Consider the following 27,356-nt stretch of genomic DNA (forward strand, 5'->3'; position numbering starts at 1 on the left):
AGTTTTGAGCAGTGTAGAGTAGCGCTTGTAGTTTGTCATTTCTCCGATCACAAATGCAGACCTGGTTTTATGTTTACGCAGTGCGATGCAACGCAATGCGTAAAAAGACAGTATAAGTCATTATAATCCGTAATTATGTCCCCACTGGATGCAACAAATGCCTAGTTTATAATGGGTTTTAATGTTTTTGTCTCATCGCTCCGGCCTGACAGGGCATCATCACAATATGGTAGGGGCGTAACATTTCCGTCACACGCTTGAGGTATTCGGCCAATCACAAGGCACTGGATAGCTGGCCAATCAGAGCACACCTCGCTTTTCAGATCGATGAGCTTTGTAAAAATCGACGCGTTTCAGAAGGCGGGGCATAGAGGAGAAACAATAATGTACAGTATGTGGAAAATAATGTGTTTTTGAACCTTAAACCGCATAAACACATTTCATTACACCAAATACACAAAATAATGTTCTTTTTAGCAACATCATATGACCCCTTAAACTGTAATGATAAATGCAAAGTTCTGTCATGAAACTACAGATGGCGCAGGCCGTAGGTTCTAACTCAATCAGATATAATCACATTATTATTCACATGGCGCAGCTGATTGGTTTCTTTCACATCAGCAGCCAATGAGCCTGCTGCTCAACATTTAAATACTCAGCTAGTGCTTGCTGTAGCAGTTGCAGCGCGCTTCAGAAACCCTCCACCTTCCCCAGCTCCACTTGTATAGATCTGTACGGGGTAATTTCATGTGTGTTATATATGGGGGTTGTTTTATATATGTTATATGTACAGCAACAGTATTTCCTACATGCTCACAGCAGCACGTCTGTGGATGTATTGGCAGTAGCAAGTCTCTGTACTCGCTCTGCCGCAGCAGTAGCATAGCAGATCTATTCCGCCAAGACTAAACACATTATCATTGCCATGTATATTCCCATGCTAAACTCTCAGAGAGTTGTCATGACAGAACTATATTAGCATCCACAGCAACATGCAATAACAATCTGTTTAAAACGAGCACTGCAGTTTTGTCATCTGCCTCTTTAAATGCTCGAACTGTTTAAAGCAGGATGAATTCTGATTGGCTGCCAATGTTTTTTTGTTGTTCATCACCTGGAAAGTGACTCCAACGACAAACTTGTTCCTCTGTGTTGTTATCATTATAGTTGTGGACTGTGTTATTTTTATGACTTTAGAATGATTTTTAAAACTATATCTTTTGTCATTATTGTTATAGTTATTGTTTTTGGTGTGAACAGGCCTTTAGCCATAACAGTGGCTTCAGGGATGAATTCACCCAAAAAAATGAAACTGAATTGGAACAAAATGTATAAAAAAATAAAAATTTTGGTGACTATCCCTTTAATATGGACCATTGTGTGATCATTATGATAAAACTCCAAAGGTCAGTAAAACGTAATACTGCCGTTTTCACGAACTCATCCCTGACTTAATTTCTGATGCTTTTTTGCAGTTTTCATTTATGTTGACTGGAACAAAACGTGGTTCTGATACAGTCTTGACTTCAGTTAGCGCTGTAAGCGTCTATGTCGTAGTACGCGGATTGAAGCTGTGCTGTTTTGAGTCATTAAACGGGTCACCAGGTCCAGACTGAGTCCCGCCACCTTCTCACCGTTCACCTCTAATATCTCGTCCCCGACCCCGAGCAGCCCCGCGTAGAGTTTCTCCATATTGCTGTCACCCATTTCTTCAACGTACACCCCTTAAACATAAAGCCAGTTAGTCTTAAACTTTCTGACTATGTCAGAAGTGCATGAAGCGGGAGGTCACTCACCTGAGTCTGGCCTGCCTTTTCCTCGGGAGATGAGAAAGCCGAAGGGGCCGTTGGGGGGTCTGGAGAGCTCCAGCAGGATGGTGCCGTCAGGGAAGGCCTGAGCCACGCGTCCCACCGGACGCACCGCACTGGGCCGCCCCACATCCTCTACACTCAAGGCACGCTGAAGACCCCTAAAAACACACACAGATTTATCTACTTAGAAAGACCAAAAAAGTGCAACAGAACTATTTTAGTGTCAGATTATATGGTGAGTTACTTATTATTTACTAATTATAATATATTATTTTGAAGTATGTTCATTTAAGCAGTTCTATTTTTATTTTTTATTATTTTCTTAGAAATTTGTGAGTGGTTCTTAACAGTGAATGTTTCTACCACTAGGCCAGAGGTGTTGAAAAATCTTTTTAATGTGTTGCTATGCAGTTACTAGGAGGTATTGTGTGGTTACTAGGTGGATATATTTTTAAATTATATTTATATGTAATTCAAATTATATATGTAGAAATATATAATTTGATAAATTAAAATGATATAATAAATGTTACATATATGAAGTATTTTTTTATTAGTAGATAATTATATTTATAATATAATATGTCATTTTAAAATAAAATTATATAAACAGACACACTGGGCCATATACCATGGTAGTATTTGAATACTACATTCATATACCATGGTATTTGAATGGCATGGCACTCCCAGGTACTGCAAAGAAAACCTTAAATTTCCTTATAATTATATTATATTATAAAAGGGCCTTATGATATGATTTTTTTTTTTTTACAAAAAAATAAAATAATATAATATAAAAACAGTTTAATATTTATTATTGTACAGAATTAAATTTTTTCAACTGTGAAATTTTTTCATGGAAGCCGGTCATATAATGATAGTCCCCAGACGTATCGCAGTGTTTGCTCCTTGTATTTCAGCTTGTCTTTTTATCTCCCTTTCTCTGTGTCAGATCCAAGTGAACAGCCAATTATAGCATGTCTCTGTAGCGGCTCTCTGCTTTCTTACTGGCTCTCAAGAAGGATGATGTAAGCTGCAGCTCTTCTCCAGTCACTGGGGCTGGAATTCCTCTCTGGCTATCTCTCCTTCACTCAGACACACATTCACACACACATAAACACGACACGCACTCACAGGCACTATCGAATCACAACACTGGCGACAAACACACTATCTGGCACTGTGAGCAACCCAAACACACATGCTTAAAGGGCAGCATCTAGTAACACACACAAGAGGCTGAATATAGCAGCAGCATGTAGACGAGTGATCATTCCCTGCATTCCATGTCTTTCTTTGGCAGATACACACACCTCTATTTTTATCTTCCCTCCCTCCCTCTCTGTCTGTTTTTATTGCTGCTGCTGCTGACCCAGTCAAAGGAAAATACTTATCTCGTTGCACAACACGACAGCTGTCTGAACATTACAGGAACACGATGCGTGCTCCGCAGAACATGTCATGCTTCAAATTGCCATTGTTCATAACACTAAAAGGTTACAAAGAGGTAAACAGGCAGATTTATTGAGATCAAGTGGTGTGCATGTGTATGAAATAATACTTAAATAATATTACTGTGGTGTTGGCGTTACCATAGTACAGGGATGGTAACAGTAAATAATACTATGATATTTTGATATAGGTCAAAGACGAGATAAGAAAAGCAGACAGTATGACTCTCATAACTGTCATTATTTTGTATTTTTAAAATTATTTTTATTTTATATATATATATATAATTTAACCATTAAAAATGTTGATATTAAAAAAATAATAATAATAATTCTATATATAAATATAAATAAACTATAACTAAAAATATAAATATAAATAAAATACCCTTAAAACATAATCAATATTCAATGTAATATTCATGATTCAAATATTCTATAAGTAAATATAAATAAAACATAACTATAAATATAAATAAAATACCCTTAAAACAATCAATATTCAATGTAATATTCATGACTCAAAAATTTATATTTGTATACATATTTCTAATATTTGTGTTTGACATTTCAAAATGTATATACATAAAAACAAATATATATTTTAAATATATAATTTTACAAATATTTATATTTTAGTCGTGGGAAGTCGTGGCCTAATGGTTAGAGAGTCGGATTTGTAACCCAAAGGTTGTGGGTTTGAGTCTTGTAGGGATTGTAGGTGGGGGGAGTGAATGTACAGCGCTCTCTCCCACCTTCAATACCACGACTGAGGTGCCCTTGAGCAAGGCACCGAACCCCCAACTGCTCCCCGGGCGCCGCATCATAAATGGCTGCCCACTGCTCCGGGTGTGTGTTCACTGCTGTGTGTGTGCACTTTGGATGGGATAAATGCAGAGCACTACTTCCGAGTATGGGTCACCATACTTGGCCTCACGTCACTTTAACCTTTTATAATTGTTTTATATAATCCATAGTCATTTTTTCCTGGGTCAAATAATGTAACCCTGAAAAAAATAAACAATTATGATATTTAAAAAACATTTATGAATATAAATGTCAATACAACAATGCATTTCTTGGCAGCTGTATATGTTATATTATCATGATGTTGCCTGAAAGCATGGTAATATCATTGAACCATTATATTATATTATATTATATTATATTGTTTGGTGTAATTTGAAGTGATGCATCATTTGTAAGTTGTGTAACTACTGTACCTGGTTAATACAGGACTACAGGGCTGTTCTCCTGGAGTGTATGCAGAGGAACGGTCTGTTTTCTTTCTGGGGATTTGGAGGTTTTGAGCCGATGAAGATCTCCTCAGCTGGAGAAACGGAGACCCCTAGTGGTCAGAAATGACAGTCAGCGCCGCTCTCTTGAAATTTGAACAAGTAGCATATTGACACATCCATGTAACTGTATCTTCAAATTATGATAAAATTCTAGATGTTTTTTGAAAGACATCTGAAGGTTGATATTATTTTATAGATGCTAACCAGACGTATAGTCTGCAGTGAGGGGGCTTTCTTCAGCTGGTGGTGGTGTCTGTGTGTGGGGCTGGGGGAGGTGGAGGGTGAGGTCGGCCGAGTGTTTTGGTTTGGGTTTGAGTTGGGTTTGGGGTGCAAGCTGAGCTGATCCATGCTGCTGGATCGTCCTTTTCTCAGCAACCCCACGCTGTTCAGCCCCATGGCAGAGAAGAACCGCCGCAAGGAGAGTTTGGGTCGACCCTCTCGCTGCTCTGCATCCAGCCCTGCTCTGAAAAACAGGGTAAGTCATAAGGTTATTTCAGTGTTTTTTTTGTGTGTGGCTATTTTAATCTCCACATTGACAATATTTCATGGCTTGGGCATGTCATTTGTTTTTATTATAAATAAATATTTTTTACTAATTATTAAAAATACATGTTTTATAATAGTTAATAAATTAATAATAATAGAAAAAACTAATCCTACTGACAAAAAGGTGTTTGTTTGTTTTCCTTTTTGGCTTATTTTATTAGTTTCTTTTTTCTTTCTTTTTTTCTTTCATTAATTTTATTTTATGGTGCAATTTAGATTTTGTGATGTCTGTATAAAAGCGATATATATATATAATATATATATATATATATACACTACAATTTTGATTTTGTATAAATGTTTATGCAATTATGATTCTCAGTCAGTAGGTGGCAGTGTTGTAATAGACAAACATACAGTCATAAGGAAGCCTGGCCCACATTTCCCCTAACCTACTTTGAGCCTCAAGTGCCAAAGCAATCCGTATGATTGTGGCCCCGGAAATTAAATTGTTCAGAGAAAGGATTGAATATTTTAGTAAAGGATCTGGTTTGTTAAAGTCCTAACCAAAAAAGCTGTGGGTATGGACATACCATATTCATTATTTCCACCCTCTCTTTCTTTCCCTCTTTACTCACTGTGAAAAGTTTGGGCTAGTTGCCCTGAGATGCACTGGTTTGATTGGACCTCTGACGTGTCCGTTACTGAGACGAGTCTGGGTTGATTCAGCACTGATGGATGTTGCATCAGATCCCAGCTGTCCTGTACTCTGGTGCTGGTCCACATCTAAGGAAGAATGGAAAGCATGGCTGTGCATATCATAGGACAATGGAAGAAACATCCTATGGAAATTGTTAAATATCATGATGAATCTTGATAATGTGTAAATTGAATATGGTAATCATAACAATATAACTTTAGTGGACCATTTTATGTAACTGAAACGTAAGTGTCAAAATGCTTTTCCAAGCAGCGTCACACAAGATAGAAAATTGTTAAAGGAGATGGAAAAAGACTGGCAGAGAGTTGCTGCTGATCGCACTAGCAACTGGCTCACTGTGGGAGCTGGGATTCTCTGTCCAAGTGGATCCGTGGCATAGGGGTTGAGTGGCAATGCTAGTCCATTCGAGAGACACATTTGAGTTCCATTTTTGCAGTCTGGAGGTGTTGGAACCCTGAGGCCATTGACGTACAAGGGTTCCTGTCTGCTCTCTTGTTTCCGGACCTTCTTCTTTAGCTTCTGGAATGTTCCCCTACTGAGGAGAATTTTAATCTGTCAGTCACACTAATCATTTTTTGAATCCAAGCCAGAATATAGACATACATTTTTTTATTTTATTTTTTAGTTAATTGTTTGTTTGCTTGTTTTATTAAATATTGTTTTATTAATTTCACTTTTAAATATGACCTTTTATTATTTACATATATTTCTTAAAACATTTTAAAATGTTTTTTTTTTCTGTTTTCTCAGTGCATGTCAGGTTTTGTTGTGACGTTTAAAATTGCCCTAATCTGTTCCGGATGCTGCCATGCAATGCACACTGCTTGTCTTCATACCAAACAAGGAGACAGGCGTTTGGGGCGGCTCACCCATCTGTCTTTGTGTGAAAGTGCTGAGGTAGAGAACAGAGTACGGTGGCTGAGAGAGCTCAACGTGCTGCAAATGAAAAAACACATGCAAATAGAAAAAACACCTGCAAATTAAGAAAACATCTTCATCAGCTTGACAATATATGCGCTGCAAATACTCACAACACAACCAAATACAGATATTGGATATTATTAGCCTAAATAAGATGACAAAAATACACAATTACTGTAACTGTGAAACGTATATATGCTGGTTAACTTACTTTTACAACTTCCCTTATGAAAATTAACCATGGTTTTACTATAAAAAATTTAAAAAACATGGTTACTATAGTTGTGTTTTGCGTATTTGCAGCGCGTTTCTGTATTTTGAGTATTTGCAGCACATGTGTTGTCAAACTGATGAAGATGTTTTCTTAATTTTCTGGGTCTTTTTTTATTTGCATGTGTTTTCTTAAGTAGCAGCATGTTGAGTTCTCTCGGCCACCGTAACAGAGCACTGGACGGGGAAGTGGGACTTAGAAGCACCAGCCGTGTGTACACATTGTATAATTCAGGTTGTCTTATATAACAGAAGAGTTTGGAGGAGGACGCCACGCCAGTGTACTTAGTTTAGAAGTTTAAATTCAGACTACCATTAACTTCCAGCTGTTTCACTGCTAGCACTGAATGGGCATCTTTGTTTTCTCTGGTACTAGAGATATCCAACAATACTTGTATATTGGTTTCATACGAATGTCTTTATAATGACATACTTTATGCCATATTAATAGGCCAAACTGAAATTTAAAACAGCACCTGTTGCTTCTGAAAAGAGATTTGCCAAACACTTCCCCCCTTCCCTTTTATCAGCTGCCCGTCTCCAAAGAGAGTAAAAGACTATTCAATCCAGCACCAAATAATACAGTTTAAGATCTACACCCCCCTCACAAATCCTCAAGTGTGAGCAGGCGAAGGTTTCCTTGTTTTGATATGAAGAGAGCCATGTAGACACCCTTCCCTTCCCATGATGTCTAAGCCTCAAAACCCCAAGACCCCCCCCCCCCAGGGATAATATTACTCTAAAACAGGAATATGGCAATATCAAGACATAAAAGTGCTTATGAAATCAATATAAATAAGAATGCATGAGTCATTTTCAGGAACCGCTGTAACTCAGGAATTGCTACTGATATTGTTCAAATAAAACTTAGTCTCATTATGCAATAACTTTAACTCTTTTCAGCCAAGTTTATATCTGTGATGTAAAAGAAAGAAAAAGTAAAATAATAATTAAATACATTTGTTTTTTTTGTTTTTTTCAAATTATTAGTCAAGATTTTAGTCTGTTGTTTATTTTATTTAATTTTTTTAATCCAAGCAAAAATATGGATACACTAGTTATTTACTACTTTTTACTGATATCATTAAAAATAAATGTAACTCTCATTATTTAATAACTTCAACTCTGTTTAGTGTGCAATGTAAATAATAATAATACATTTAAAAATAATGTTTATCTGTCAGTCACTAATTCACTCATTCATTTTTTTTCATCCAAGCAAAAAACATTTTTGTGTATATGTGTTTGTCATTTATTTATTTTTTCATTTTTCAAAGAATTTTTAACACTCATTATTGAATAACTTCAGCTCTGTTTAGTGTATAATGTTATAAAAATAATCATTTTAAAAATAAAACAAAATTCTACATAAATTTAGCTTTTATTAAAGTTCAAATATCATGATTACATTAATATTTTTTCCTATAATGCTGAAAATTTGTTTCAACACTATTATCTTGTGACACTGTTATGTATTAATAATCGTTCTAACATAACCACATGAGCACATTCAAAGTCTTTTGACCACATAGTTTCTTAAGTTTCTCATAATAACAGTGATCTGATTTTTAAATAAATAATGTTCCTGAAATGTTCAGGCACTAATTTCCTGGCAGTGACCCGTTTTTTTTTTTTTTTTTAAGAATTTGTGGCATCTTTATTGGTTTGGAGAAAATAGCTCAGCTATTTCCTTTGTTATACAACTCTTAGGTGGAGTTTAAAGGAGAGGAAGGAAGAGCCAATGATATGATCTCATTCCTTAGCTTATGAAAAGCATCAGCAGCTGTTTTCTCTTGAGCTCACGTTCCACTTTGTGTATGTTTAACATTTAAATATGATTAAGCACTACTTTTGAGAGTCCCTGAAAGCTAAAATAATAAATCTCTAATCAGCACTGTGAGAAGCTAAATATACATGGTGTGTGTGTGTGTGTGTATGTGTGTGTGTGAGATAATTGTGAGAGCATCAATCTGTGCTGCCCACCTTTGGCTGTGTTCACTACCTTGGAGTGAAATCCCAGAATCCCAATCACTGTCATTCAGGCCACAGATACCTGTAGAAACAGAGACACTCAGGGTGTAGATTACAAGGGTTATGACCTCCCTAATTAATAATGACTTAATATTAAATATATATAAAATAAATAAATAAAATATACTAATTGTAATTTTTTTAATGCATTTTCCCTGCTTTGACCACCATGACCAATACTCTACGCCAGGGTTCCTCAAATCTTACCCTGGAGTTCCAATGCGCTGCAGAGTTTAGCTCCAACCCTGATCAAACTCAGCTACCTGTGATTTTCTAATGATCCTGAAGACATTGATTAGCATGCTCAGGTGTGTTTGATTAGGGTTAGAGCTAAACTCTGCAGGAAAGTGGATCTCGTGGGCCAGATTTGAGGATCCCTGCTCTACGCCATCCACAGTTTCACTACTGCAGCATCTACTTCAAGTGGAGTGAACTGTGTTTGCCTGACAGCTAAAAGCCAGTTGTTTATCTCACTTGACAAGACAAGGTCATCATGTTTGTGTCAACATCTGGTGCTTCAAAAGTGAGAAAAAACAAGCGAAAAAGTGAAGCGTCACACCGTCTCCGTTTTCCCATCTGACAGGCTTTATCACTACTACTCTGAGTTGCTTTTAATCAGTGTAATTCTCATTCTTATCCTTCTGTCCCCTCATATCTGGATTATCCAGCTCTCTCGTCTATATGACCTCTGCTTCATTAGGGAGGCCATGTGCGATCATTTTGTGTAATCCTTAAACTTGCTAAAGGAGACAATGTCATCTCATCAGACATGCGCTAACGGCATTTAACACCTGTCTGATAACATTGGATTAGCGCTGCTACGCATTATATTGTACACTATGTTACATCAGATAAGGCAGATTACATCTCAGCTTCCGGAAACAAGATGGACAATTTTGAGCCAAGTTTGAAACGCATATGCCAGGTTCTTAAAAATGTGTTTGTTTTTTTAATATGATTTTTAATATATTATTATATATTCTTTTAATCAATATATTTTTTAATAAAATTATTTTTTTATAGTATTTTCAAAAGAAGATCAGTTTAATTATTCTAAACATGCCACGTGGTGTCACCATCTAGTAACAATTAAAAACATACAAACCTTTATTATTTTTAAAAATGTAAAAATATATTTTTGTATTCATGTTTACATATGATTTTGAAAAACAATTATAGACTATTTTCAAGAGAGGTTTCTACTTAATTACTTTAAAACTGTCATGTGGTGTCAATATACAATAACAATTAATAACATACACATTTTAATCATAATTTTTTGTTGTAAAAATAATAATCGAAAATAATATTAAATAATAAATTAAAATTATATCTTTTCAAGATACTTAAAAAAAAAAATTTATTAACTGATATATCATTAAGTTTTTCGCACCACATGATATTCTACACCCTGGACTAACTGTAAAAATAAAAAGGTCAAATTTAATAGTTTACACAGTAACGAGGCTCTGCAGGGGTCCTCTATGATGTCACTTCCTGTTTTATGCTTTGTTTTTTCTGCATGATTTTGATTTGGCGAGCAAACATTTTTCAATTACCATTACTGAGTAATGAGAGTTAATCGGTTTTGTAAAAATAAAAGAACAAAATGTGATTAATATGATTATGAAAGTAATTAAAAAGTGATTTAGTAAAAGTGTTTAATGATATAAAAATTAATTAATAATAATAATAATAATTACTTATATTTAATTAATACAAGTAATATTTATTACTTATATAATAATTTCATAGTTTTTGTTTTTTTCATAGGCTTTTTATTCATTGTTATATCAGAATACCACCCTAGAATTTTTTATTTTTGAAAAAAGCAAGAGTTCCAAAAAAATAAACGAGTGTCATGTCATTTACCTACTGTAATGGATCTCCTTACCTCTACCGCTAATGTGCGTTGGGTCCTCTATTCTCTGTCCTGGTACATGGTCTTTTTTCTGGGTTTTCTGCAACATCTGTTTGAGAAGGCCGCGGTTCATCTCGACCCTCTCGGCCAGGGACAGCGAGCTTCCACTGCTGCACATGCTCTCCAAGCTGTCAGCCCGCCAGAGTCCACATTGTCCCACCTCACCATGATTGTACCTGCGTAGGTGACTCTCCAGGCTATCAGACCTTTGCAGTTCCCTTGGAAACTTGTGGCCCATTTTGTGGCCAAAGGTTCCTCCATTTGGTCCATCTTTCCCCACAGGAACATTCCCATTTAGAACCGGCATCTCTGGTCTGATGGACCTCCAGAAACACTTCGGTGGCATCCATGGTTTATTAGATGGAGAAGCATCGTCTTGAGAACCGCAAGCATCGTTCGAGAGGTTCTCCAGGCTTGCTCCTTCTCCAAGGCTGCGTGGAACTGCCAGCAAGGCTTCAGAAGAGACGGGATCATAGTCGAATTCTACCTGAGGCTTGTGGTCTCCTGCAAGGAACATCAGGGGCTTGCGAGGTTCCCCGTCTTCATCGCTACTGCTGGAGCCCCAAGCGTCCGTGAGGGCGTATCCCAGTATGAAGGTCCCGGGAACCACTCGTTTGTCCTGGTTCTTACTTCCAGGTTCTTTCCAGACAACTCTGCGTTCAGAGAGAGCCTTGACCTTGGACTGCAGCGCCGATACGCCAGAGCCTTGAGCTTGCTGATTGAAAGGCGAGGACGGGGAGCTGGGCTCCAGGCTGGCGCTGGAAGGACACTCATCCTCTGGCTCACCGAGGTGGATGTCAGTGTTTTGGGAGGTGGCAGGCAGGGGTTCAGCATCTTCAGAGGTCACTGCGTCCTCCATGGTTGAAACGGAGAGTCAGTGGAGCATTGTGGTGGCTGAGGGGACAGAAATAAACAAGTTAGGTCTCATTTACTAATAACTGCGTAGATTATTTGTAATCGAACACACAGGAGAACTTCTCATGAAAAAAATTCCTCCTAATTTACAACACGTGCTTATGCACATTTGTTCTTAACATCATTGTAATTTTAATGAATTTGGAATATTCTAAATAAGCAATTTGCCTAAAACATACCCAAACCCTCTCCACACAACCTTTCCTTTAGCCAACCTTTAAAACGTTTTTGGTGATTCATAGTTTGTTCATGAAAATGCTTGTACGCAGATTTCACGCACAAATTTGTGCGTACGCATGGTTATTAAATGAAACCCAATGTTTACATGATTAAAGTAAATGTTTTGTTTATGAAATTAAAGCCCTACAGTTTTGTCTTTTCTTTTAAACAATATACAGTTACTCAAGAAGTATCAGTACAACACTGGATAAGAAGTGCTTATGCACATTTGTTCTTAACATCATTGTAATTTTAATGAATTTGGAATATTCTAAATAAGCAATTTGCCTAAAACATACCCAAACCCTCTCCACACAACCTTTCCTTTAGCCAACCTTTAAAACGTTTTTGGTGATTCATAGTTTGTTCATGAAAATGCTTGTACGCAGATTTCACGCACAAATTTGTGCGTACGCATGGTTATTAAATGAAACCCAATGTTTACATGATTAAAGTAAATGTTTTGTTTATGAAATTAAAGCCCTACAGTTTTGTCTTTTCTTTTAAACAATATACAGTTACTCAAGAAGTATCAGTACAACACTGGATAAAATATTAAGACTTGTTTTCAGAGAAAGTATATTTAATAATTCAAGTTTTTTTTTCCTTACTGCATATTGATTGGATAAATGATGAATTGCAGATCTGTTTCACACTTTTAAAAACTTTTTAATCACTTTATTTTAATCTGCAGTGTTCTGACTGAAAGAAAACAAACCTTGAAGTTATGTATTTGTATTTATAAATTGCTTTCAAAGATGGTCTCTGCTCTTGTTTTAACATGTTTATCATTTAAATGTGAAAAACAAATCTAAAAAAAAGTCTGTCACTTCTCAACTATAAAAAAGGAGTTTTTGAGTGCATAGAATTTAGTGATAGATTTAGCATTTTTTGCATTTTTGAGTGACACTTAACATGAATTGCGGGAAATACTTGTGTGAAAACAGGCCTTCATTAGCCAGTATCACTTACTGCATGATATGCTGTATTTGGCATTTTAAACTGTCTTTTTAAGGCCATTAGTAACCACAGAGGTTTAACTGTCCGCAGACCAGTGGAAAGCACATTATTCATTTAACTGAATTTTTGATAAATCACTTCCTTTATTATTTTATTTTTTATTTTTTATTTTTTTTTGACAAAAAGACTTTTGCATTTTTTATTCTTTCCAAACAGCTTGGGCCAGAGCTTGACCACAGAATTAAAAAAAGAAGTATTTTAGTCACAAACAACTGCTAGTATGTCATTGTGGCATTGAAACTGGATTTTCCCAAGGCTGAGCAAAAGTAATAATAAATATTTTAGTGTAACAAATAAGTTTAATCTGCTCTACTAACCACTAAAGCCACTGATGTAGAACAAATAGTTTCACCAGGAACCAATACAACACACTAACCTGTTCTGAGAATAATGTAGGGCTTGGTGACACATTATCTCCCTTTTAGCTTTCGGCTTAAGAGCACTATCCTGCTTTTAAACCTCCAATCATCATTTAACAAAGCACAATGTAGTCAAACTAACATCTGAATGCTCTTAACTTTGATTTAATAAATCTTACTGCGGTGTAGTTAGGTTATGGTGTGCACATAGCATATGACAGACCAGGACAGACAAGCAAGTTTTCTCTGAGGTAAATTCACAAACGAGTGATTTTTCTGGGAGATTAATTTGATTTAATTGGTCCTCTCTTAATTAGGACACCCTCCCGGTACTTCACACTTGGATACACAGTCAGACGTTATTCTGTCTGAACACACTCACAAGATTGAAAAATACAAGCAATTTTAAGCACTTATTAGGTTTTTAAAATATTAACAAACCATTTCCCAAATTTTAAGAAGGCCATATTTCATACATCAACCTTCACAAATATGATTAAAGAGTTCAAGCTGCTAGTTATAACAAAATCTAGTTCAATGACGAGATACAGCAATATACTATTTGACTGATGACCTTGTAGAAAGTAATAATAAATATTTTAGTGTAACAAATAAGTTTAATCTGCTCTACTAACCACTAACGCCACTGATGTAGAACAAATAGTTTCACCAGGAACCAATACAACACACTAACCTGTTCTGAGAATAATGTAGGGCTTGGTGACACATTATCTCCCTTTTGGCTTTCGGCTTAAGAGCACTATCCTGCTTTTAAACCTCCAATCATCATTTAACAAAGCACAATGTAGTCAAACTAACATCTGAATGCTCTTAACTTTGATTTAATAAATCTTACTGCGGTGTAGTTAGGTTATGGTGTGCACATAGCATATGACAGACCAGGACAGACAAGTTTTCTCTGAGGTAAATTCACAAACGAGTGATTTTTCTGGGAGATTAATTTGATTTAATTGGTCCTCTCTTAATTAGGACACCCTCCCGGTACTTCACACTTGGATACACAGTCAGACGTTATTCTGTCTGAACACACTCACAAGATTGAAAAATACAAGCAATTTTAAGCACTTATTAGGTTTTTAAAATATTAACAAACCATTTCCCAAATTTTAAGAAGGCCATATTTCATACATCAACCTTCACAAATATGATTAAAGAGTTCAAGCTGCTAGTTATAACAAAATCTAGTTCAATGACGAGATACAGCAATATACTATTTGACTGATGACCTTGTAATTTTCAAAGGTAGAGAGAAAGATATATGTTTTGGAAAAACACCAACCAATGAGTAAGAGGATTAGGGCTTAGCAATAATAATAAAATAAATAAATCTCGAGATTAAAGTCATAATGCAAGATTAAACTCACAGTTTTAAGAAAAAAAGTTGATATAAAATGTTGAGAATAAACTCAACATATTCTCAACATTTTATTTAGACTTTCTTACTCGAAATTTAACCGTTTTTTTTTTCTCGCATTGACATTTTTCAAGATGGTTTTTATTTTTTTATTATTGCTTGGCCCAATCTTCCATGAGGATTAATGAGGGCCAAAAAGGAATAGAATGAATTTTTGTAAGAGTTCCCGGACATTCTGGTCATGATTTAAAAAATGTAAATAAATAAATATTATTTATATATTATAAATATATATACATATTTATAATTATTATGCTCACAAAGAGCAATTCAAGCAAATTGAATACCTACTAGAGTCAAGCATAAAAAGTAAATAACATGTAGAAATATTTACTTTAAAACTTTCTATGATTCTGTTCCTCAATTTTAAAAAATAAATAAATAAAATAATTATGCTCAAAAGAGCAATTTCTAGCCAAGTAACTTATCAAAAATAATTATAAAATATATATATAAATCATATGATATATAAAAAAAATCCCTGATTTTGTACCATTAGTTTTTAATAAATAATTATGCCAACAAAGAACAATTTCTAGCCAATAAAATGCCTGTTAGACTAGAGTCAAGCATAAAAATAAATAGAATGCAGAAATATTTACTTTAGAAGTTTCCATGAATTAGCTCCATGACTATTTTAAGTGAATGAATAAAAATATGCTCACATAGCGATTTCTAGCCTATTAAATCAAGCATAAGAGTTAACCATACCAATAAATAGTATAGAAATATTCACTATAACTCCCCCCACCCCAGACTTTAGAAGTTGAATCATTTCCATAACTTTTTCAGGCCTGTAACTAATATTTTCAATTTTCCATGTGCTGTTTTTATTCCAGCGCAATCTGTTGGTGATGAGAAAACTACAGGAAATGAGACCATTTCAAAGGCATGAGTAAGTACAAGTCATACGCAGAGGCGGACAAAGTACTCAACTCCATTACTTGAGTGAAAGTACAGATACTGCTGGTCAGACATTACTCCATTACAAGTAAAAGTTATAAAGACCGATTTTTACTTAAGTAAAAGTACACAAGTACTTGCTTTTAAAAGTACTTAAGTACCAAAAGTAAATTTCCTTTTTTATGTCAATGCATTGTTTTATTGTTGTACGTAGTAGTACTTGCAATACTTCTGAAGCAACTTAGAATACATTACACCTACTGAATACACTGACTAGCTTGTAGTATATTTGGAATAAAGAGCTTTTAGAATGTTAAAAACCTATGGGGAAAACAACAAAACACAAAAAATGTATTGAACACCCCTACCCACCCCCACAAAAGCAGGATGGTAGTGATCTCACACAGCTCTAGACACATCTATGTGTAGCCATTCATCCACATTTGAACAGAGTGGACAGTGAAATCCTGTAAATACAGAGTGATAAGGATCGAACCTGCTTTAAAACCCAGCAACCAACAACTGTAGCAGTATAACTTTACAACAGCAACACCGCTTTAACAAAAAAGCAAAACAGCAAGACTTATTTGACATCAAAAAACATTTTAAATGCTGTCTAATCGCTCTCGCGGTACTTTTATATGCATATATTTGTGTATGTGCAGTATATAGTTAATTTGAATATATATATATATATATATATATATATAATTATTTTATACTAGTTTAATACATTTTAAACCATTTTTAATCATAATATAATATATTTTTAATCTGCTTTTTTATGTAGGTTTATATCTGATTAACTACTATTACAAACTCTAAATTTTGCAGATCTACAGAATACTGTAAAAACAAAAATCCACTTAATACATACTAATGTAAACTTCTATGACACTTACCTGTCAGTCACTGTCATGTGCATAACTGACCATCATGGTATTCAGAAATGAACAAAAAAAATAATTCAAGAGCAAATACATTTATTATACTTCCTCCAGAGCAATATATTCTCGTCTAGATGAAGTTCGCAGGGACTCTGTTTTGATTTCACAAGTTCTCCACACACATTAGGCCCGTGTAGGCACACAATTGGTTCGGTCGGTTAATCTGCCCAAAGATTAAGACTAAACAAAATCTGCAACAGCCAACCACTGGCGAGACATTGTTGCGTAAATCACTTCAATCTGGCCCCCACAAGCCTCCCCAGTATGAGTGAATGAGGCTCGGATGAGATTATTTCAACCAGCACTAGAACGAGCTCAGCTGTGCCAACCGACTCGTGACGTTCCCAGCTGTGGAAGTGGACACTGTCTACAGGTTACAGTCGGATTAGATCCGGCTATCTGTTCTCAGAACAGTCCATTTAAAGAAGTGTCGCTGTAGGTAATGTTGCACCATATGATCATAACAGTGAGCCACTGAATGTTAAACTGAATCTCAAAGTGGTTTGTGTTTCGGTTTGCAAATGTGAAGTGATCTAATGCAATCCTGCTTCAGAAACTTCATGAATGAGGGGTTTAGGGTTTGATGATTTGGTATCATTTGGTTTGGACCCTCATTCACTTTGTCTGTGGGAAAGGTCACTGGGGAAAACACTGAGCTAGATAAGGCTTAGGCAAATGCAGTGTGATGGAGGAACACGACGATTGGAGATGCAAACGCAGAACTTCGTATGAAGGTAGCTGGTTACTTTTCATTTAAAAGACAATCTATACATGGGTTTGTGCAAAAATGTTATGGTAATGCACGTTTTCCTTTGTATGAACATTAAATGCACCCAATTCCCGGCGAAACTGCTCTATCTAGTGGTGAGAGCAATAAAATGTTGTGTGACTGTTTCCAGTGTTTACATGAAATGTTTGTAAAGAAGACAAAGTACAGTAAGAGAAAATGACTTCCATGTAAAATTCTATTTTATACATACAGAAGAATAATGAATAACTTGAAGGAAAATTATGAAATCGTATTATATATAGTGTAAATATATATTATACTGTATCCTGTAATTCAAATGCTAGTCATGCAAATATGGTCATTTTTAAAGAAAATAGAAAAGCCATACTTTTAATGACTCCCATGTAAAATTGTATTTGTCATATATGTACATATAAATATATGTACAGGAAAAAAGTTACATTATGTGGAATAAAACAATTAATTTATTAAGAAAAAATTGTGAAATGTTTTTTAATGTATAATTTAAGTATAATGTAATATAATTTAAATAATATATGATTGTATATATACGCGCGCGCGCGCGTGTGTGTGTGTGTGTGTGTGTGTGTGTAATTGTAATACTAAAGGAAAAGGTAAAGGAAAAAAATAATGTATCATAAAATGTATAATATATTATAAATGAATATATATACAGAAAAAGGTCGTGAAATGTATTGAAAAAGAAAAATACATTTAAATGAATATAAGAAAAATTATATAAAAATAATAAGAAAAAAATATTGTATAATATTTTACAAAACATTATTTATATATATATATATATATATATGAAATTGTATATTCTAAACAATTTATACATAATTTTAAATATACTATATTTTATTGTTAGGCTATATATAATCTCCTTTCTCATTATATTAATATCATTATAATATCATATGATCAATGTAACAATATTTTATAATATACTGTATATTACGCTGTACCTTTTTTTAAAACTGTATTTACTTTGGAAACACTCTGACATAAGAAAAAGCACCTAAAATAAGAATGAAGATTAATTTCACTGAACTGTTTTGATCCCTACATGTTAAATATATTCATTATTTGTCCTAAAAACGCTCTGAACTATGATAGCTCATCTAAACAAACTGTGTAAACTTAATAAGAGTCGAGTTGATCATCTGATAGGTGCATGAGGCATCAGCTGATCTGAGCTGAGAGGAGGAGGATGCTGCTGCTGCTGCTGCTCTCGCTCTGCTAGTCGCACACACTTCAGACGTCAACACACCGAAAGAGGGTAGATTTACTCATTTAATCCATTGAATATGGCATCGATGTAGTGCTCCAACATGTTTTGAGCTGTTTTGGATGTCTCTGGATGCTTATTTCGTCGGGTTGTCGTCGATTTTAGCACAACGGCGCCGCGAGCGCAAAGCTAACTCTGAAACTGATAGGCGGAGAAGTTCAACAGCTAAACTGTATTTACTGTAAAAAACAACAACAATATCTGCATGTACATGCGCTCAGTTTAATTTTCTGTACATAAAAATGGTATTGATAGGCTTAAAGTGAATTGTTTTTATATGTTTAGGTAGTGAGTTTATTGGAGAATGGCGTTTGTGAAGAGCGGATGGCTGCACAGACAAAGTGAGTGTTTATTACTCCGTATTTATGACCTTAAAACCCTTCGTTTGAGTTATTTTGGGGCTTTTAGATGTCGATTTAAAGCATTTTATGACGATTTTCTAATTCATATGAAAGTTTAAATAGCACTTTTATCATTTAAAGCCTCTGAAATATACATCAAGTATGCGTAATGTTTAGCTTGGAGGTTGAATTGCAAAGCTTTTCGGTTTCTTTCATTACAGCAGACCGTGTCCTTTCATCTACTTGTTAAGTTATCTTGTCATGATTTTTTAAACGGAAGTTGAAATTCAGCTGAACTTTGTGTCTCAAAACCTAATGAGCTGACTATCTGGCTGTATAGTGTTTGTCTTGTAAGTCTTAAGTGTTTAAAGCTCTTTTTAGAGAACTTGTTTAAACTATAGAGGTCAGATGACTGTACATTTACAAGCAATTGTATTTAATTGTTTTTAGAATTTAATTCATTTATAGTACATTTGTAATATGAAGAATATCAATTAAGTTGATACATTTTATAATGCAATTATTTTATAATATAATTTGTATTGTTTTAATTATAAAAAAGTAATTAAAACATGGCTGATATTAAACTTTGTCTAAATAAATTATTATTAAAATAATTATATATTATAAATTTCTTATATATATATATATATATTATACAACTTGTGCTTAAATTATTTTAGAATGTAATTTAAAAAAAGAATTTAATAAAAATGTATAATTAGAAGAAGTAATTCTAAAATCTAATCTTGTCGTCTATCAGGCACCATCTTGCGGCGCTGGAAGAGGAACTGGTTTGACCTCTGGTCAGATGGGCGTCTGGTCTTCTACGATGACCAGCAGCGGCGGGACATGGAAGACGAGATCCACATGAAGGTGGACTGCATTAACATCCGCAACGCCAGCGCGTGTAGAGGTGGGAGGGATGCGCACTTTAGTCTTCATCCGCTGTCTTTCCTTCTGCTTTTGAAATGCGGAAGATGCAAAAACTTCAAAAGTGCCTTTTGATGTAGTGCTTGACAGGTTTTTCTAAGTCGTTGGACAAAAACAGGATGAAAAAGTGAATAGTAAGTAACTTGAAAGTCTCCATGTGTTGTTGTTCTTCATCCTCCATTATTTATTTCCAGATCTCATGCCACCTGAAGGCAAGAGCAAAGACTCCCTCCTGCAGATCGTCTGCCGGGACGGTCGGGTCATCAGCATCTGCGCAGACAGTGCAGACGATGCTTTGTGAGTCAAATTTGTTATTAATATTCACAATGTGTGCTTCAAAATGAGATTTTTTGATACTAACTCGATGTATTTTCGCATAGGGCTTGGACCATGGCCCTCCAGGATGCTAGACTCAACACTGTGAGTTACACAAATGCAATTTGAGTGGGAAAGCACATTCACATTTAAACTTTCCAGTAGCGCAGCTTCTGGAACTGATTTCAGAAGCGTTACAGAGGCGTTTGCTGACATGAGTTGGTCTGTTTTGTAGATTGTGCAGCATCCTCAGGTTGGTTTTGCCGAGGACATCGTAGCATCAGCTCCTCCACCCTATTCTGAGTTAAACCCAACTCCACAGGTAATATATTTAGAGGAAAATGACTGTATCAAATGTTGATTACTACAGAAAATAATTTTTTTTACTTGGATATCCAGCTTATGTCGTTGCTTGTGTTTTAAAGCTCCTTTTAGATGTTGACTTTGTCATTTCTGTTTGATCATAAACTTGTTTGACTAGGAAGAACAATTGAGGTTGGATTACATTAACAAGCAATGCTTGAAAGTATATAGGGTCCTATAAAAAGGATGTTATCAAAATCCCAATAAAACACTGCTTGAAATAAAGGTTTCAGTTTTAACTAGCTGACGAAAACAGGACACTAATGTAGATTGTTTCCCGATGTTATGTTATGGTTAATATTATAATTCTGTACTATTTCATCTAAATTAATTATAATTGATTATTTTTTTAATTTGTAATTTAATAAATGTGATATATGTTTTAAGTTATAATAAAACAAATTTATGATACATTTAAGTATGAAAGTGCATTTTTAATAATATTTCAATGAAATGTTAAAATACATTTTATGTATAAATATTTATTCACATACATACATATATGCATACACACACACATATATATATATATATATATATATATATAATTTACAAGTAGAATAGAAGAAATGAGCATGCACAATTAAAATTTTCAATATTCTGAATAATGTAATAAAAAACATTTATTAACTTTTATAATTATTAAACATAGTATAAAATGTAACTACATATAAGGAAAAACTCAAGCAAATATACAATAAATAAAGAAAAAAGAAAAATAATTGTTAATGAAAAATAATGATATAATAGTAAATAATAATTTATAAAAATTTATAATTATTAAAATAAAGTAAAAATACATTTAAACAAATAAAAACAAATAATTGAAATGTAAAAATAGGGGATAAAAAAAATTTATTAACTTTTATAATTATTAAACATAGTATAAAATGTAACTACATATAAGGAAAAACTCAAGCAAATATACAATAAATAAAGAAAAAAGAAAAATAATTGTTAATGAAAAATAATGATATAATAGTAAATAATAATTTATAAAAATTTATAATTATTAAAATAAAGTAAAAATACATTTAAACAAATAAAAACAAATAATTGAAATGTAAAAATAGGGGAAATGAGCATCCATCAATATAAATACTTAAATAAAAAAATATTAGTTTATGAAATAATTTTTGACATAAATTATAATACAATAATTTAAATCATAATACAAATAATTTAATTGAATTTAATTTAAAAAAAAAAAAAGTCAAAATGAGTGTATATAAATTATATTTTATAAAAATGAAAAAAATAGAAATATTCTATATTTAAATGTAATGAGCATCCAGAAAATTTTTCAAATCAATATACAGTATTTATATCTTTAAAAATTAAAACCGGATAAATCATGTACCCCTAATTTCTTTCTAATTTTCATCTAGGTTTTCTGTCCTGATGGATATGGCGGTTATGTTCCTCATCCTCCGCCTTATGCCACACAGATGGTCTACTCAGCAGATGGGCAGCAGTATGCAGTTGCCTACCCGTATCTTTATCAAGGTAACAGGAAGTTGCTTGACGTTTGACTTTTATGTAGTTTGATTGACATTTGTTATTTGTCTCCATTAGGCGGATACGCACCCGGCGTCAACCACGTCATAGTGCAGGAGCGTCGCCGTGACGACACAGGTGACGTTGCTCTGGGGATGTTGGCTGGTGCTGCGACGGGATTGGCCCTCGGCTCCCTGTTTTCAGTATTCTAATGTGTTTTTATGAACCCAGCCCAACCCCACCTGACCTACAGTGCAGGAAACCCTTCCCGTGTTGTTTTAACTTTCCCTTTACGCCTCGTAATGCGCAGGTCTGATAATGTAGCCGGGCTGGGCAAATATCTGTTTACTTTTCTGTAATTGTCTTTGTACCAAAGTTTATGTAATTTGGATTAGGCACCAACAAATGCGTTTGCTTTGCAAATTTAATCTGTAGCATACAAAGCTATACACTAAAATATTGGCGGCTAGTCTTAAGATAAGGATAATCAGTGAGGTTAGAAATGAAATGGTTTTAAATGCCATTTGCAGCTGCAAAGCCAAAATTGTGCTGAATTAAATATGTTTGTGACGGTCTCGTTTAAAAGGAATAGCTCACTCAAAAATGAAAATTCAGTCATAATCTTATTCTCATAAAATTTCTTTAAAAAATATCAGTAAAAATCTATACAATTTTTTTTTCAAGATACTATTTTCCATACAATAAAAATGGATTTACATCCAGGACATCTTTAATTAAATTTTTTTTTGTATAGTATAGTATAATTTGGCAAGAAAACTCATAATAATACAGATTAATACTGTGACTGCAATTGCGATTTTATTCAGGAATGCATCCTTGCATTGAGCACTCTTTTTTCAGATTCTTTTCCCTTTCTTTGCCTTTTGTTTTTGTTTAAAATGAATAGTTCATTTGAAAATGATTTTTTTAAATGTTGTTTTCATTTCTTTAACAAAGGATTGCTGATAATCTATACTTTTTTGACAAAAAATATCTATATAAAATATGAATTTTTAATTGAATGGCAATCAGCAGCATGAACATTTTGTTAAATGTCTTTAAAAATCGTGTGATTTCAAGAAATTTAAGGGTGAGTAAATTATGACAGGATTGTCATTTTTGTGTGAAATATTCAGTTAAATCTAAATTGACGGGGAAACTCGTAATAATCTATGATTAATACTCTGAGGGTGAGAGAGATGTTGTTCAGGAAAGAGTAAAGAGAGTTCTTAATCTCCTGCACCTTTTTCAATAGTTTTTCCTTTCTTTGCCTCTGTATTTTGTGGCGGCCTTCATTTAACTCCTTTTATTGTGTTTATTTATACTCGGCGTTATCAAGTGTGTATTCTTCCCTTTTGTGTGGAGACTTTACACTTTCTTTGAGATTTATTTACGGTACTTTGAAAAATGTGATTGGTTTTGTGTGTGTGTGTGTGTGTGTGTTTTTTTTTCTCTTGAGAAAACATTTGAAATGAACTAGCATAATTATTATTCACAATGTTTGTGATGGGAAGCGATAAGGGAAACTTCAGGGAAAAGTTGGATCGATGTGATCGGTTGGATTTACTGTCACATTCACACAATTTATTCTTTACTGTACTTTGACTTTGTTGCGTTTACATAACATGTATAATCATGAGTATATAAGAGATATTAATCATAATTGTTTCATGTATCAGTGGATTTCAGGCCATGGTTGAGTTTAACTCTTGTTTTTAAACGTTTGTGACTGTTTAATGGAGCAGTGATTCAGAAAAATGACATTTTTCATCTGACATCATTATACTTGATGCTTAAATGCTTATATCTAATGCGTTTTTCTTTATTGCTTTGCTGGTTGAACCTCAAAAAAATAATTGACTTGTTAATATATACCCACATAATCATGGATGTGTTATTTCTAAACTATTAAAATAAGATGTCCCGTGATTCTTTGGGTCAGTTCACTCATTAAGTTTCAGTTTGCAATCGTTTATAAGAAACACTGCAACAGAAAATGTAGTGTTTGTATATACCAGTGGATACGGTTTTGTAAGTGTAAGTTGAAAAATGTCACCGTGCATTCATGTTGTTTTTCTGCTTGCGATTTCTTTAAGTACCTTGTGTGTGTATTGGATGAAAGCAAAAACGGAACAAGACATGAAAACCACAAAGAGGAGGTAGTTTATACACTTTATTTACAGACTAAAGTAGAAAAAGAGTAGAAAAATGATAAACACTTTAGAGGCGACAAAGAAAGAGGTCTGCATACCCAAAACACGTATTCACATACTTGTAGACACTTTTTCACAGCTCACTGGTTGTCTTTTTACTGGTTGTGATTTTAAGTCTTATTTGGCAATGAGGAACAAAAGTAACAGGCCATTAAGGCACAAGTAACCAACATAAATACAAAGACTTTTTTTTAATCTCTCAAAAGTCTAAGTCAAAATATCATGACCCATTTGCAACAAACCTTTTCAAATTAAGAGGATTTTTAGGAATAATTAATATCTTTCAAATGGCTGTTAGTGCTGATTGGTTATGTTCAGGATAATATTAAGGCTCACAAAAATGTTACACCCCCCAGAAAATCTCAGGATCAAAGACTGGCCAAAGATTTTGAAAATAAATCAAAAATATGGAGAAGGAGCTTTTGTAAACATGATGGGAAAATATAAATAAATTCCACATGAATCCTGCAAAAATTCATCCCTCTTGACCAAAGTCCTCAGTGAACTTCTTAAGCTTCTCCAGATCCTCCTCGTTCACGGTGGGCTTGGTTTTCTCAAGTGACTTTAACATGTCCTCCTGAGACACACAGACAAGAAGGTCAAAACAAGCTCTGGGACTTCAGCTTTTTTCCCCCACTAGCTGCAAACTTACCAAGCTGACTATGGGCTCCAGGAGTTTATCGCTCGCTACATCCACCCAGGTCATCTGGATCGCGCTTGGGTCGTTTGGAGAGCAGGGGGTTAAGAGGTCATCAACCACAACATCTGGGCTGTTCCATGCCTTTCCCCTGACCTGTTAAAACAGACATGAGAGCATGGATTCGGATCGATTAGATGCTTCACTAGGCATACGAATGTATGGAAGCTGGTTTCCGCCATGCAAAAAAAAAAAAGTAATTGAGACTTTTCAATCTCACAATTCAGACTTTTTTTAAAATAAATTCAGAATTACAAGATATAGGCTCACAATTCTGAGAAGAAAAGTCGGAATTATGATATAAATGATACGATATAAAGTTGCAAATATTTATTTTTATTTAATGGCAATAAAAAGAACAATATGGTAGCTTGTTTTTCCACCATGGGATAAAAATGTAATAAATAAATAAAACCTTTTTTTTCTCACAATTCAGACTTTCTTTCACAGAAGTCAGAATTGCAAGATGTAAACGTTTTTCTCGCACTCAATCTCTGAATTTATATCTCACAATTCTTTTTTTTGTTTTTGATAATTTCAGAATTGCAAGTTATGAAGTCTGATTTGTGACAAAAACTCACATTCCTTTTAATTTGTAATTTAATCTAAAAAAAATCTGAATTATGAGATTAAAAACTCACAAATATTATTATTATTATTTTTTTTTATTCTGTGGCGTAGAAAACAGATTTTGGAAGCGATGAAAAAAGGCCATTGTGAAGGTAATTAAAAGGAAATTTTATCTCACAATTTATAGACTTTTTTTCTCAGAATCACGATATATAAACTCAGAATTGTGAGATGTAAGAATTCAGAGAAACAAATGACAGAATTTCAAGATATAAACTTGTTCTCACAATTCTGCATTTATATCTCATAAATCATGCTTTTAGTCTCACAATTCTGTGAGACAAACTCAGAAATGCCTGATAAAAAGTCAAAGAGACAAAGTCATAATTAGCTTTTTTTTAAACTAACTTCTATATAAATGTCATTCCGTACCTTTTTGAAGTGGGTCGCGCACTGAACTTTGCGGATGGGCTGCATGAGGGCGTCACGAACGACGATGCTGATGTCGGCACCTGAGTAGCCGTCGGTCTTCTTCCCGAGAGTTATGAAATCAGCTTCATCGAGGCTATTGGGAGTGGAGCCGAGGTGCAGCTTGAACATGGAGCAGCGAGCGTGCTGCTCAGGAAGAGGGATGTAGATGCGCTTTTCAAACCTACAACCATGAGACAATAATAAACCAATGCCTATAAAGACATGTAAAGCCATGAGAATTTGTATGACGCACCTTCTCCTGATGGCAGAATCCAGCGTCCACGGGATGTTTGTCGCCCCAAGGACCAGAATTCCTTCGTTGTCATTTCCTACGCCTGCGAGAATGAGAGAATTAAGTTTAGAATCAATAAATAATGGAAACTATTACGAAGACAAAAACAGCAAAGAAAACAACTGCTAACAAGAATATTAAATAAAAATGAAGGACTTCAGTATAATATTATTTTATAACATTATGAAATTATTATATTACATATTACCTAAATGTATGTTGACACTATTAAAAGTAATAAAAAATCATTTCTAAAGAAATAATTTAAATATTATGTGGAAAATATTAATTCACAACAATTGTATAGCATATAGAATGGGAAAATTAAGGTTATAATCAATATTTTAAATAATGCATGAACACAAAATGCTATGAACACACACAAAAAAAACATTTTTTTAACAAAAATATAACTAAAAAGATTGACTTCAATGTGATAAAATATTATATTATAACATTATATATATATATCACTATATACAGGTGCATCTCAATAAATTAGAATGTCATGGAAAAGTTCATTTATTTCAGTAATTCAACTCAAATTGTGAAACTCGTGTATTAAATAAATTCAATGCACACAGACTGAAGTAGTTTAAGTCTTTGGTTCTTTTAATTGTGATGATTTTGGCTCACATTTAACAAAAACCCACCAATTCACTATCTCAACAAATTAAAATACTTCATAAGACCAATAAAAAACATTTTTAGTGAATTGTTGGCCTTCTGGAAAGTATGTTCATTTACTGTACATGTACTCAATACTTGGTAGGGGCTCCTTTTGCTTTAATTACTGCCTCAATTCGGCGTGGCATGGAGGTGATCAGTTTGTGGCACTGCTGAGGTGGTATGGAAGCCCAGGTTTCTTTGACAGTGGCCTTCAGCTCATCTGCATTTCTTGGTCTCTT

The 27,356-nt window shown here is 34.1% G+C and overlaps 4 protein-coding genes across 5 annotated transcripts in view; 1 reads left to right on the plus strand and 3 right to left on the minus strand.

Moving 5' to 3' along the window:
• LOC107588106 (uncharacterized protein KIAA1614-like) overlaps nt 1–1,165 on the minus strand; it is a 7,894-nt gene extending 6,729 nt beyond the window's left edge. The window contains exon 1 of the mRNA XM_016276115.1: nt 1,118–1,165. Coding sequence (XP_016131601.1) covers nt 1,118–1,165 — 48 coding nt within the window. The remainder of the gene's footprint in view (nt 1–1,117) is intronic.
• LOC107588107 (uncharacterized) lies at nt 842–16,806 on the minus strand. The gene is made up of 9 exons (XM_016276116.1): nt 16,670–16,806; nt 10,890–11,810; nt 8,879–9,017; nt 6,014–6,308; nt 5,691–5,950; nt 4,771–5,029; nt 4,492–4,616; nt 1,800–1,972; nt 842–1,727 (listed from the first exon to the last, which is right to left on the minus strand). Exons 2-9 carry the CDS (start codon nt 11,773–11,775, stop codon nt 1,534–1,536), a joined length of 2,331 nt encoding a protein of 776 aa, XP_016131602.1. The 5' UTR covers nt 11,776–11,810; nt 16,670–16,806; the 3' UTR covers nt 842–1,533.
• A 432-nt stretch (nt 16,807–17,238) lies between these two features.
• On the plus strand, nt 17,239–23,049 carry LOC107588054 (pleckstrin homology domain-containing family B member 2). 2 transcript variants are annotated; one of them, XM_016276049.1, is made up of 8 exons: nt 17,239–17,448; nt 19,042–19,097; nt 19,861–20,013; nt 20,225–20,327; nt 20,411–20,450; nt 20,581–20,667; nt 22,097–22,214; nt 22,284–23,049. In XM_016276049.1, exons 2-8 carry the CDS (start codon nt 19,061–19,063, stop codon nt 22,415–22,417), a joined length of 672 nt encoding a protein of 223 aa, XP_016131535.1. In that variant the 5' UTR covers nt 17,239–17,448; nt 19,042–19,060; the 3' UTR covers nt 22,418–23,049. The 2 variants fall into 2 exon arrangements, with proteins under 2 accessions (XP_016131535.1, XP_016131534.1); XM_016276048.1 differs by lacking the exon at nt 17,239–17,448 and adding an exon at nt 18,639–18,747.
• A 1,315-nt stretch (nt 23,050–24,364) lies between these two features.
• Nucleotides 24,365–27,356, minus strand: part of LOC107588053 (vacuolar protein sorting-associated protein 4B-like) — a 7,291-nt gene continuing 4,299 nt past the window's right edge. The window contains exons 8-11 of the mRNA XM_016276047.1: nt 26,410–26,491; nt 26,118–26,337; nt 25,071–25,211; nt 24,365–24,995 (exon numbers count right to left, since the gene is read on the minus strand). Coding sequence (XP_016131533.1) covers nt 24,894–24,995; nt 25,071–25,211; nt 26,118–26,337; nt 26,410–26,491 — 545 coding nt within the window. The 3' untranslated portion in view covers nt 24,365–24,893. The remainder of the gene's footprint in view (nt 24,996–25,070; nt 25,212–26,117; nt 26,338–26,409; nt 26,492–27,356) is intronic.

This window comes from Sinocyclocheilus grahami, unplaced genomic scaffold (assembly GCF_001515645.1).
Source record: "Sinocyclocheilus grahami isolate Dianchi unplaced genomic scaffold, SAMN03320097.WGS_v1.1 scaffold98.1, whole genome shotgun sequence".
Classification (NCBI taxonomy): domain Eukaryota; kingdom Metazoa; phylum Chordata; class Actinopteri; order Cypriniformes; family Cyprinidae; genus Sinocyclocheilus; species Sinocyclocheilus grahami.